This window comes from Felis catus, chromosome A2 (assembly GCF_018350175.1).
Source record: "Felis catus isolate Fca126 chromosome A2, F.catus_Fca126_mat1.0, whole genome shotgun sequence".
NCBI classification, from domain to species: Eukaryota; Metazoa; Chordata; class Mammalia; order Carnivora; family Felidae; genus Felis; species Felis catus.
The window spans coordinates 21,655,573-21,668,611 of record NC_058369.1 but is presented as its reverse complement, the minus strand read 5'-3'; the positions used below and the strand labels follow the sequence as shown (position 1 = coordinate 21,668,611).

Sequence of the window (13,039 nt, the reverse complement as noted above, 5' to 3'; positions counted from 1 at the left end):
GGAGGAAGCTACTTTTGAACTGGGCCTTGACACATGGGTGGACAGAGGTGAATGGGCATGTGTGGTAGAAATGCTCACCTGTGGCTGCGGGAAGAAGACGTTTGCTTGGGCCCCATTATCTGCCCATCACTGTGTTGGCACTGGGATTGCAGAGATGACTGGGGTACTTAGGTTGGCTGAACAGTGGCGGAGGGGAGAGGAAACAAGGTGGAAGGAGTTTATGGCCTGCTGGGCTAAGGCCAGGTAGAGGTGGCCTTGGTGCTGTGGAGCGTGGGCTTGATTCGGGGGCAGCGGAGCCTAATGAAAGGTTTGTGAACAGAGCTGTGATCCAGGTGCCTGTGTCGAGGCACTTACCATCTGTTTCAGATTTATCAAGTGTCTTGTTTTCTCTCATTCAGTCCTCATACCAGGAGATAGACTCCTTATCCCATTTTGCATATGAGAAAACTGAGGCTTAGCACTAAGAAGTTGGGAGCTGCAGTTTGAGCCTCAGTCTGTGAGCTTGACTCCAAAGCCTGAACCCTTCCAGCAGGATGAGCTAGAGAAGAGGCTGGAAGTGAAGAAGCTCATGAGGAGGCAGTCCAGATGAGAAGTGATGAGGACAGTCAGAGGACATGTGAGCGTGAACACAGCTGGGGCAGAGGCCATAGGCCCAGAGCAAGAGGGAGAGGAAGGGGTACTGTGTGGGATGTGGAGGTGATATGGAGACTAGACCGTGGCTGCAGACTCCCTGGTGACTGTTGTCAGTGTGGGAGGCACGTGGCTTCTGGACCGTCCTAAGGCAGGAGAGTTTGGAAAGGGGAAGAGTGACTCATATTAAAGCTTTGTGAGCCCCCAAGTTCAGATTGCAGACATTCCCCTGTGGTTCTGCCCATTACCTTTTGCCATCCACGCCTCTATTTCTCCATCAGTACAGGAGGCAATGGAATGGCTTGTTGGTCAGGGGATTCCAGAGAAATGCACAGCCACGTAGACCAGCTAAGCAGTACCAACCTAGCTCTTGTGAAATAGGCCTCTTTGACCTCCTGCCAAGTGACATATCCATCCTAAACAAAATAGTAAAAGCCCAAAGAATGTGCTGCTTCTTTTCTCCCACTTCTTCTTCTCAGCAGAGACCACTGAGAAAAATCCAGTCTTTGATCAGACTTCCTGCCTCTATGTCCTGAATGAGCATTTTGGAGATAGTAAGCAGCGTGACCATTCCTTCTAAACTGTGGGTCCACTTAAATTGAAGGCATTAGGAGAATGGAATGCTCACGTGTGAGCTTTCAGGTCAAATACACTGTCAAGATTTCACTCTGGTAAACAATCTTTTTTTTTTTTTAATGTTTATTTTTGAGAGAGAGAGAGAGAGACAGAGCATGAGTAGGAGAGGAGCAGAGAGAGAGACACACACACAGAATCAGAAGCATGCTCCAGCCTCTGAGCTGTCAGCAGCAAGCCCGATGTGGGGTTTGAACCCAGGAACTGTGAGATCATGACCTGAGCAGAAGTTGGACACTTAACCAACTGAGCCACCCAGGTGCCCCTGGTAAATAATCTTTTAGAGTTCAGTCATCTTCCCAACCCCATTTACAACCTCCTGGCAAGTAGGCTTCACAAAAGCCCCATGGGCAGCTGTAACTGTTCATTTCCTTTGAAAAGAGCTCAGGCACTGCTGTGCAGCACCCCCCACCCCCCACCCAGCCAAAAAGGACCACTTGGCATTGGGGTGCAGGCGAGCTGCCCACGGCTCCCCTGGAGCTAAGGGAGGGATCGGTGCTGGCGATGATGTGGCTCACAGTGCCCCCTAGTGGTGGTAGGTACTCTGGCGCTCTTTGCTCTCGGGAAAGGAGATGCCCAATTTCCTTGACACTGGGGAAGATTTACTCCTGGGTTAGTGCTCCCCATGGCATCTGCTCCAGGTCCAGTGATGCTCTGAGGACAGCGTGGCTTGGGAGATTCAGGCTTGTCCTCACAGTGTCTAGAAGAAACGCTCTGAAAACAAGGAGTGAAGATATTTGAAGCCTGAAAATGACCTTCGTTTTTAAGGGATGCTCTAGACTTCCTCTGTCCTGAATGGTAGCCACCAGCTACCCTGGACATCGAGATGGGCCGTAAGCACACCATAAGCGCTGGATTTCAAAGACTTAGTATGAAAAAGATAATATGAAATGCCTCTAATATTTTTTTACATGTTGAAATGACAATATTTTGGGCTAAGTAAAATATATTGAAATAATTTTATTTCCCTTTTACTGTTCACTGTGGCTGCTGTAAAATTTAAAATTATATATATAGCCTGCATTATATTTCCACTGGTCAGCCGTGCTCTACACAGATGGTTTTGGGGCCAAGATCAGGGGTTCATGTGATTGGGACAGGTTCCACATCTGCCCTTGGGCCAACTTCCATAGCTGTAACTGATCTTTTGGAGAGGTGGAGTGGACTTGGCCTTTGTGATTCACCCCTTTCCTCCCAAAGAGCCCTCCTGAAATCCTCCCTTTCAAAGTCATCACTTTGAGTTAGTAAGAATTTTTCAAAATGCAGGTACCCTGAGATTAAGAACCTAACACCTAAACTGAACATTATGGGATCTCAGGATGCCTACATTAGAGAGGAGGGGCCTCCAGAGGGAACTGGGGGAGATAGAAAGACAAAAGTCACATCCAGCTAGCTGCTCCACTCTTCCAGTTTGTGGTCAGCAGTCTGGCCTTGAGACCGCCTGTCTCTTACAGGTTGAACTCTGCCCTTCCTAAGCATTTACTTTCTCCTTACCTTCCTATCCTTAGGAAATGGGCAGTTTGGTGTCTCCCTGGGAGTTTTGGAAGAGCCATATCAAAAGTTTTGGGTTGGTTTTTTCCTCCCCTGTATCATAACCGTTTTGAGTGGTTTGACTGACTTGGGAAGCCCGACTCCCTTTTGAAATACACAAGCAAAGCTCATATACTTTGTATAAAGGGACCCTGGATGGCAAAATACAGCATTAAGATGTGGGGTGTGTGGAGCAGAATTTGTTCTGCAGCTTGGAATCCTTCAGACCTATCTCAAGGAGATAAACGACTGAGCTGTGTGTTAGATACGGTCAGCTTACCATCTGTGCAACAAGGGGGATAGCACAGTTCCTTAGGGGTCTCAGTGAATGAATCTTTGTAGGCCCTTTACAGAGAGGCTCTTCCCACCTAGGACTTTGTCTTCATGTTTAGCAGTGAGAACTCTTTGCTAGGATTTGCCAGGATTTGTTGGTTGCCTTCTGTGTGCTTAGCATTAAATGAAAAATTAGTGGACACTCTCCAAATTGGGATTTAGGCACCAAAATGAGTTTCCCTCTCGTGTAGCATTATTGTACCCTTCGACTTGCAATGCCTGGGAGATTTTGTTTTTGTTTTGTTTTCTCTTCTAGGCTTTTGTAAATTGGAAAGAGGCTAAACTGACTTGGAGTTTTTTCAAACAGTCTTTCTTGAAGCAGATTTTGACAGAAGGTAAGTGAAAGGTCACCCTGAGCAGTCTGGATACCATAGTGTATATAAGTGAGGGAATTTCACAGAACTGCTGATTACCTAGACCTGGACCATTTGCTTTATAGAGCTCCCTGACCTGAGGAACCTCAGAAATCGGAGCTTTTTAAATAAGGAGGACACTGACATTTACATACTGAGGGTCAGTGCCATTGTCTAATTTCTACAGGGTCCTACAGTAATGAGGAACGATTTAATTTGAATCCACATCTAATTCCTAAACCCCATGTTTTATCATTTAAAGAAATGTATTATGCAAGTTCTTTATGAATTACAGAAAACTTGGAAAATAAAATTATCCATAATCTCATTATCCTGTCCTAACTTTTTAGACATTTCTTTCTTTGAACTTTTTTTTTTAAAAACCGAGTTTTCATCATTTTATTTTTTTAAGCAGTCAGAGTCACCCTTATGTGATAGTGTGGCCAGGCTTCCAGTTTCTTAAAGCTTTCCAGTTTAACAGTGACAGAGCAATGCAGGCAGAGGGTTGGCACAGAGCTGCACATACAGCTAGTCTTTCTCCATGTGTGTATTGGTTTATTTATGCCCAGCTGTAGTTCAGAGAGTGAGGCTGGAGGCAGCTGGAAGCCAGTAAAGGCAGTGGCTTCTCTCCACATAAATGTCGTATGTCGTACACCTACATATTTGTTACTGAACATGTTTTTAAATCTTTTCAAAAAATTATATTTTAATTATAAAAATAATATAATTCATTACAAAAATTTTAGAAAATAGAAAGTTCCCTATAATTCTAGCATTCTAATATAACCATCATTATTATTATCTCGTTATTTTCCTTTTTTCCCCTGTCTTTATTTTCCATTAATTATGGTTCCAAAGGGAAGTAACTCCCCTGAGCCACTTTCCCCGTCTGTGAGTTAAGGCATAGAACCAGGAGGGCTCTGAGGGCTCTTGAGCTTTGACAGTGCTTATTTCTAGCCTGAGTCTGTAACATTGCCATTACAAAAGTGAAACTCGCTCATAGGACTTCTGGGGAAAGTAAGGTCAGAAGCCTTTGGAGAGCTGAGTGAAGGTGCCTTACCTCTATGTTGCTTGGGAGCAGGATGTGCTGTTTACCACCATCTCCCCGTTTACCACCATCTCCCCAGAACCCTGCTGGGACTGCTTGTGATCAGTGTTCAACAAATATTTATTGATAAAGGTATCTGTAGTGAAATTGTATATTGTGATAGTTCACATTGTTAGAATGGGAAAATCAGTGGAGGGAGTTTGGAAAGGGCATTTGCTTTTATGCACTTTGTTTTCCTCCCGGAGTTTTAAGAGCAGTTGAAATGAGTTAAGAAGTGGATCCAGTCAAGCAATGGCCTGATTGTCTAGATTGGAGTGGCTAGGTTTGTGGCAGCAGGTGTGAGTTAGCCGGGCCTGAATGTGGTACCGATGGCTTCCACGGTGGGGCCACCCTGGCCTGACTGCACAGGGCTGTTAGGAACCTCTCAGGGCTTTCATCTCCATGGCTGTGAAATGAGGAAGTGGCTGGACAAGGACCACCCCCACAAGGTTCTTTTTATCTACAAACTACAACTCTAAAAAACAGTTGAAATCATTCATTGTAATAGCAAAAATATAGGTGCTGTTAACTTCTGCCCCCACATTTCCTGAACACTGTGTGCCAGGTGCTGAGAATACACAGATGAATGAGTTACAGGCCACAGCCTCGAGGAGCTCATTCTCTCACCAGAGACACAAACAGTTGTGTGGTTAGCTTTGAACCAGGGCTGCGAGAGCTATACTTGGAAACATCAGCTCTTTCGAGTGCCCTCGCATTTCCTGGAGCTCTGCTAGGAAACGAGGGACAGCAGTGTGAGGGAGATGTGGTTCCTTCCCCCAGGGAGCTTACAGAGTTGGGAAGGAGAAGCCGCTTGTACCAGAACACATAGAAGTTCCTGTGGAAAAGCCAGTCTAGGTGGCCAGCATGCTTAGAGTCGAGGCTGGGAGCAGGAGGGGCCCAGCCTGAAGCAGAGCAGCTGGAGGGGCTAAAGCCTGATGGGGCAAAGCAGAGGATGACCATGTGATGATAGGTGGGGATGAGGTTGGTGAAGGAAAGCTGAAAAGATAGCCTAGGGTCGATTTACAAAAGGCCTCAGGTGCAGAATTACGGAGCCTGGACTTTTTGTAAACATCAAGAGCCATTTAAAGGTGTGATAGCAGGGGTCACCGTAAGATCTGTATTTGCAGAAGCTGGGACTGTTAGCAATGAGGATGGATCAAGGCAGTGCAGAGACACAGATAGGAGCTGGTGATGTCCTGTGGTCATGTGGGCTGAGTCCGAGAGGGTGCAGGGAGGACCAAAGGGAGACTTGAGAGAAGATCCTCACTGCTTCTAGTCTCTGAATATCGCTTTCCTTTTTGAGCAAGTTGCTAGGAAGTGAGAAATTTGCCCTTTACGGCTGTGGGCACTGCTCAGAGCTCTATCCATCCACAGTGGGCCGCACAAGGAGGAAACCTGATGAGCCTGTGCACATAATCATGGACGTCTCATTTCACAGAACCTACACTTAAAATTTGGAACAGTCATTTTTATGATTAACATATAGTAATCTTACCTTCCTCCCTTTTTTTAAGTTATTAGACTGTCTTATTGATTTTGTTTTTGTTTTCAATTTAACTGGTTTGGAGATTTGCTGTCAATAAATCCCCCATCATTTGCCGTTATTACTATTTTGAGATTATGGATAGAATCTTGTTTGAAATCAGTATTAAGAACATGTCTTTAACTGACTATATAATTTTTCTCCTTTGAGAGTATTTGCCAGCTGGAAAGTTGATAGTCGATAAGAGAAAAGGAAACAAGAAAATAATGTGCCCTTGAAATGCTAATTATTTTGGTTTTCTATTTGTAGGCGAGCGATATGTAATGACCTTTTTGAACGTGTTAAATTTTGGCGATCAGGGTAAGATGAAATTCTGTAGTGAACACCGTTAGTAGATGATTAGTAATAGTTTTCTCTGCGGTTTGATACATTTAATGAAAAATATACCCGATGATTATAAAAGATGAATATTGGAAAAAAATGATTCCTAAAGATTGAAAATTGTTGGTGTCTGTAAATATATAGAGTGTACTGACCGCCCCCTCTCTTGTGACTCGGGTGGCAGGTTCTCTGTTGAGATCCCCCGGTTCCTGCAGAGCTCTGGTGTCCATCTGGGGTTTGGGGGCACTGACAGAAAAGGGAGCTTGCCATCACAGTCACAGAGTTGCCCTGTGATCGTGCGGCTAGATAAGTCTCAATACTTTCTTTGTATTTATTTTTGACTATAATCCTGAAGTAGTGGAAAGAAAAAAAAATTTAAATCAACTTGGCATTAATGGTTTCTATAAAAAAAAAGTGCTGGTGCTGGAAATGTTCTGTCTTGACTGTGTCAGTGTCAGTATCCCAGCTGCAATACTGTGCCCTGCTCTCACAAAATGTTACTATTCATGAAACTGGGTAATGGATCTGTGATTTCTTAAAACTACCTGTGAATCTATAATTACCTCAAAAAAGTTCCATTAAAAAAATTAAATTAGTGGGGCACCTGGGTGGCTCAGTCGGTTGAGCATCTGACTTTGGCTCAGGTCATGATCTCAGGGCTCGTGAGTTCAAGCCCCACGTTGGGCTCTGTGCTGACAGATCAGAGCCTGGAGTCTGCTTCGGATTCTGTGTCCCTCTCTGGCTCTGCCCCTCCTTCACTCATGCTTTGTCTCTCTCTCTCTCAAGAATAAATAAAACATTAAAAAAAATTTTTTTAATTAAATTAGAATGTTAATGGTGCCATGAAAACTCAAATCAGAAAACTAGTAGGATTATTGTTTCTTCCTTTTTTTCTTGTAGGTGTATACGATATAGTGAATAATCTTGGCTCCCTTGTGGCCAGATTAATTTTCCAGCCAATAGAGGAGAGTTTTTACATATTTTTCGCCAAGGTGCTAGAGAGAGGAAAGGACGCCACACTTCAAAAGCAGGTAGTCTTGGTTCTTAGGTCACTGTCTCTCTGGTGAATTCTCCAATTTCAGGGTAAACAGACTGAAATGTGCAACAGCCAGTTTCCCTTCTGTTTGATCTGAAATTTCCTTCTAGATTTCATTCTTCCATCGCCTTCCAAATGATGGTAGGACTCTGAGCTCACTTCTTTTGAAGCCTTCTCCCTTTGCCCTGGCTGGCCCCTCCCTTCTCATTCTTAGTCCTTCTTTGTAAGCTCACTCTTGATCCAGCCTTCTCAGAACTCTCTGCAGCCATCCCCAGTGCGGCGCATACCCCTCCCCTGGTCTAGGCGTAGCTGGAAGAATCGAGGTTGCCTCCTCCATCCTCACATTCTCAAGAACCACAGGCGAGCCAAAGGATGCAGAGTCTGGGACAAGTCTCGTGTAGGGCGTGGGGAGAAAAGGATGTGGTCATTTGAGGTCACTCACCACACCAGTTGCTTAATAAGCTTCTTAAAGGGGTGCCTGGGTGGCGCAGTCGGTTAAGCATCCGACTTCAGCCAGGTGACGATCTCGCAGTCCGTGAGTTCGAGCCCCGCGTCGGGCTCTGGGCTGATGGCTCAGAGCCTGGAGCCTGTTTCCGATTCTGTGTCTCCCTCTCTCTGCCCCTCCCCCGTTCATGGTCTGTCTCACTCTGTCCCCAAAAAAATAAATAAAAACGTTGAAAAAAAAAATAAGCTTCTTAAAGACCGTGAAGTGCCCAGAGCTACACTCTTCTATATACTCCTATTGATAAATAACAGAAGAGATTTTAATCCAGGCATATTTGGTTGTCGAAACTTCCCTTTTTCTAAAACCATCGAAAATGTCTGACTTCTCTTAGAATTAAAAGGAAGCTAAGTCACCCTCTTACATGTCTTAGAAGACATTTTGAAAAATACAGTTTATGCACAGTTGACTGGTTCTCAGTCGATTTAGGAATATTTTCCTAAGCATACTTTGACAGGAACGTCAGAATTTGGAGACGTTTGTCAGGAGAAGCACACTGACAAAGCTAGCCGGCTAGCAATGTAAAAACTTGCTGTCCATTTAAGAATAAATACCAGGGGCGCCTGGGTGGCTCAGTTGGTTAAGTGCCAGACTTCGGCTCTGGTCATGATCTCACAGTTCGTGGGTTCGAGCCCCGCGTCAGGCTCTGCGCAGACAGCCTGGAGCCTGCTTCGGATGCTGTGTCTCCCTCTCTCTCTGCCCCTTCTCAGCTCACACTCTGTCTCTCCCTCTCTTTCTCTCAAAAATAAATAAACGTTAAAAAAAAAAAAGGAATAAATATCAGAGAGGAAAGCTAATGTTTCCTAAGCAACCTTTGAAATAACTTATCCTGAATGAGTTAAAAACCAGACCTCCCCTGAACTACCTAAGAAGGCACAGATTGTCTTTTTTTCCTTCATTTCCTTCGTGCTAATTGACATGGAAACAGCATAGGCCGCAGAAAAGCAGTGACGCCTCTCAGCAGGTGAACGAGTGATCTGTAAGACAGCAAAGAGAGAAAAGGCCAGATGTGAAGTTTTTCTTTAGCTCATGATTCATCCAACTTCCTTCCCTCTCCCCCTGTCCCAGGAGGACATGGCTGTGGCCGCCACCGTGTTGGAGTCCCTGCTCAAGCTGGCCCTGCTGGTCGGCCTGACCATCACCATTTTTGGCTTTGCCTATTCTCAGCTGGCTTTGGATATCTATGGAGGAGTCATGCTTAGCTCTGGATCAGGTATGCGCAAGAGTTTTGTCAGATTGATTCTAATTTCTAATCAGAAATAGAAAAGTCTTATGAAATTCAAAAACTTGCATGCATACGGGTTGATACTTGTCAGTATAGGGGACATTGTCAGTGGCTGGGATTCTGAGGCCGTTCCCCTCATACAAGGTCAGAAACATCTGGGTACCATTAGGGGGGTTTGGCACCACATCAGCCAGTCCCCCAAATTCACTTGGAGAAGTCGTTATGAATCTTTGGCTCTCCTCCCAGGCTTAAGATGTGTCTTGCGGGGCACTTCCCTGTGCACCCTCTTGGATGAGGGAGGAAGGCAGAGAGCAGGCTCTAATGAGTCTCCACTTGATACTAAACACATCTGAAGGTAGTAAATGGCACATAAATCTCACGGCCTGATGCATGAGAGCCTCTGAAGGATAACTCGGAGCCATTTGCAGAGAATAAAATTGATCTCGGCAAGTAAAATGGTATATTTAATCCAGTGACTCTTGGTCTTTGAAGGACAAAATTATCGAACGTGTCTAACTTTGAAACATCGGTGCCCAGGCCACTGAGCACCTCACAGCACTTGCTAGGCCCTGGGGACTTCACCAATTTCAAAATGTGCTGGGCCACAGGCTGGCAGTCCACTTGCAGTGTTTCATCTTGGGTTGGGTAAAGATGTTTTCAGTTCCTCAGGGCACTAGACAAGAACCCTGAAGTCTTCTTTCTGCTGCCCCATCTCAATGTAAAGGGCTTTGTCAGATGCCATTTTACAAGTTCCCTGGCATGTTTTGGTCTCCACTATAATGGTCCCAAACTTAGGGTATTACGGAGGAGGGGCCAAGTTTCTACACAAGAGCCAAGGTCATTAAGTTTGGAGAAACACCTGCTGTGAACCCAATGAGGTGGTTTGCAGCTCCCTGCAGCTTGTGCTGTGAGACCCTGGGGTTCCATCAGACAGGCAGGGAGGCCTCATTAGGAAGCCATTAGTATGAGTCAGTGTGCAGAGATTGGGGACTTGACTATTTCACAGTAGCAGGGCCTCCTTAAAAAAGGTAATCACCAAGAAACAGCTTGTATTGTAATGAAATCACAGGACATTTTCATGAGGAGAAGGCTGTCTTATCAATACAGTGTTCACCTGGTGGAGTAATTAGTCATAGAAGGTACAGAAACAGACTGCTGTGATTGTGTAGCCCTTTTGCTCAAGTAAGAGGCTGGTCCCAGTTTTCAGCATTGATAATAGATTTATCAGTTACAAGGGTCAGTGTTAGTTGATTTCTAAGGTAATAAATTCTGTTTCTAATGTTTTATGTCCGTCATTAATAATTTTAGATTCAACATGATGAGCACTGAATAATGTGTAGAATTGTTGAATCACTATATTGTACACCTGAAACTAATACAACACCGTTAAAAAATAACAATTTTAGATTCAAAAAGATATTCCTTTGGTATCCACTTCAGAAATAGAAGAGTCTTAAGAATAGTCTGGATTCTCAGTCTCTGAAAAAAAATGTGCTGTTTGGTGAATCAGGACTGTTGTTATTTCTTGCCTGGCCCAGGGTTCCATCAGTGCCACTGTCCTAGCAGGGTCTTCTAGCATTTTTCTCCTCGTGGTAGCTGCCTCTCACATTGACCGAACTTTCAGCCCTCTCTCTAACACCAATGGTGGCTTCTGGTAGTATATCCCCAACCTTGGCCCCTGCTGGCTTTCCTTCCCTCATCTCCTTGCTCTGCTCCTGACTCTTTGGACTCGTGCTGTGGATCTGAATGCCTTTCCTTTGCCAGAAAATATGAACACTGGATTTCTTTTAGTGACTAAGTTATTGAGGCCTAATTTACATAGAGTAAGATTCTGTACTCTTAAGAGTACAATTTGATGAGTTTTGACAAATATATACACCCATGTAACCAATATCCTGGTTGATAGGTTCAACACTTTCATCACCCCAGAGAGTTCTCTCAGGACCCTTTCCAGTCATCTGCCTCCCTCTACCTCAGAGGCAACCACTGTTCTGATTTCTATCACTACAGATTAGTATTGCTTTTTTTTTTTTTTTTTAAATGTTTATTTTTGAGAGAGAGAAAGCAGGGGAGGGGCAGAGAGAGAGGGAGATGGAATCTGACGCAGGCTCTTGCTGTCAGCACAGAACCCAGTGCGAGGCTTGAACCCACGAACCGTGAGATCATGACCTGAGCTGGTCAGAAGCTCAATCAGCTGAGCCACCCAGGCGCCCCAGTGTTGCTTTTAAAAGGGACTTCATATAAATGAAATCACATGGGGCACCTGCGTGGCTCAGTCGGTTAAGCGTCCAATGTCAGCTCAGATCACGATCTCTTGGTTCGTAGTTTGAGCCCCGCATCGGGCTCTCTGCTGTCAGCACAGAGCCCACGTTGGTTCTTCTGTCCCCTTCTCTTTCTGCCCCCTCTACTCACTCTCTCTCCCCCTCAAAAATAAATAAATAAACATTTAAAAAATAAATAAGTTTTTTTAAAAAGCAAATGAAATCATAAAGTATGGACACTTTAATGTTTGGTTTTTTTCCCTCAATATACAGTTTTTGGGATTCATCCATGTTTTGACACAGATCAGTAGTTTTTTTCTCTTTGATCATTTCTCTGAGAAGTATTCCTTTATATGGCTGGCCCACAGTTTATTCTTTCTCTTGTTGATGATCAGTTTGGGCTATTATGAGTAAAACCGCTATGGACATTTTTGTACAAGGGGTTTTGTGAACACATACATTTATTTTTGTTGGATGGATATTTATGGGTGGAATTGTTGGGTCATAGGTTTTACTAGAAGTTGCTTGGCTGTGGGGCGCCTGGGTGGCTCAGTCCGTTGAGCATCTGACTTTGGCTCAGGTCATAATCTCATGGCTGGTGGGTTCGAGCCCCACGTTGCTCTGTGCTGCCAGCTCAGAGCCTGGAACCTCTTCAGATTCTGTGTCCCCTCTTTCTCTCTGCCCCTCCCCCGCTCATGCGTGCTCTCTCAAAAATAAACAGGAATATTAAAAAAAAAAAAAGTTGCTTGGCTGCCTCTTGGTAATGGCCCTCCTAAAAGAGGGGATCAGTTCCATTTTTAAGGCTCCCAGTCTTTTGTTAGCAGATTTTTGTGAAGCTTGTTAGTTAGCTATAGAACTACATCACTATGTTTTAGAAGAAAATAACACGATGGTTACTCTGATTCTCCCTGCAGATTTGCGGAGGGGTTCTGTCTCTAGTTTTCTGCCGCTCCTGAGCCCTGGGCTTCTCCCCAGTGTCTTTTGTCCAGGACCTGTTCAGCCAAGGTTCTCATACATGCAGGGCCACTAGTGGCCTTGAGTGCTCAAACCAGCAGACCTCTTCGTGCAGATTTACAAAGTGAGAAGACTTGCTTCCTGGCCAGATGAGAATTTAGTTGTTAAGAGAGATTTGTAGGCTTAATCTCAATTGCCCTTTTGTTTTTAGCCGTTTCTTTTAATCGGTGCCATGGAATACTGGGAGGCCTTCCAGATAGTTAAGACCATAGGCTTGAGCACGTGTCTGCCCATTGACGGTACCAGCAGGGCTCCTGAGCCAGTTCTGGTACGTGTGGGCCTTCTGTTTGGGCTCTAGAGTCTTCGTGGGTTGTTTCCTCATAGGTCCTGTTTTGCTGCGTTCCTACTGTCTCTACGTCCTCCTGCTTGCCATCAACGGAGTGACCGAGTGTTTCACATTTGCTGCCATGAGCAAAGAGGAGGTCGACAGGTAGGTAACCTGAAAGACCCGCCTTTAATCATGGCCTTCCACCGAGTTGCCAGTCTTCTCTCTTTTCGTCCTGAGCGTGGATTCACGGAAAGCTCTCGCAGAGGCAGCACCTACAGCACTAGCGCCATGCCCGGGCTCTCC

The 13,039-nt window shown here is 44.9% G+C and overlaps 1 protein-coding gene across 1 annotated transcript in view; it reads left to right on the top strand.

Annotated features, from left to right (window-relative positions):
* RFT1 (RFT1 homolog) overlaps positions 1-13,039 on the top strand; it is a 38,652-nt gene that overhangs the window by 16,218 nt on the left and 9,395 nt on the right. Inside the window, exons 7-11 of the mRNA XM_011279564.4 lie at positions 3,383-3,461; positions 6,359-6,409; positions 7,331-7,461; positions 9,037-9,181; positions 12,793-12,898. Coding sequence (XP_011277866.1) covers positions 3,383-3,461; positions 6,359-6,409; positions 7,331-7,461; positions 9,037-9,181; positions 12,793-12,898 — 512 coding nt within the window. The remainder of the gene's footprint in view (positions 1-3,382; positions 3,462-6,358; positions 6,410-7,330; positions 7,462-9,036; positions 9,182-12,792; positions 12,899-13,039) is intronic.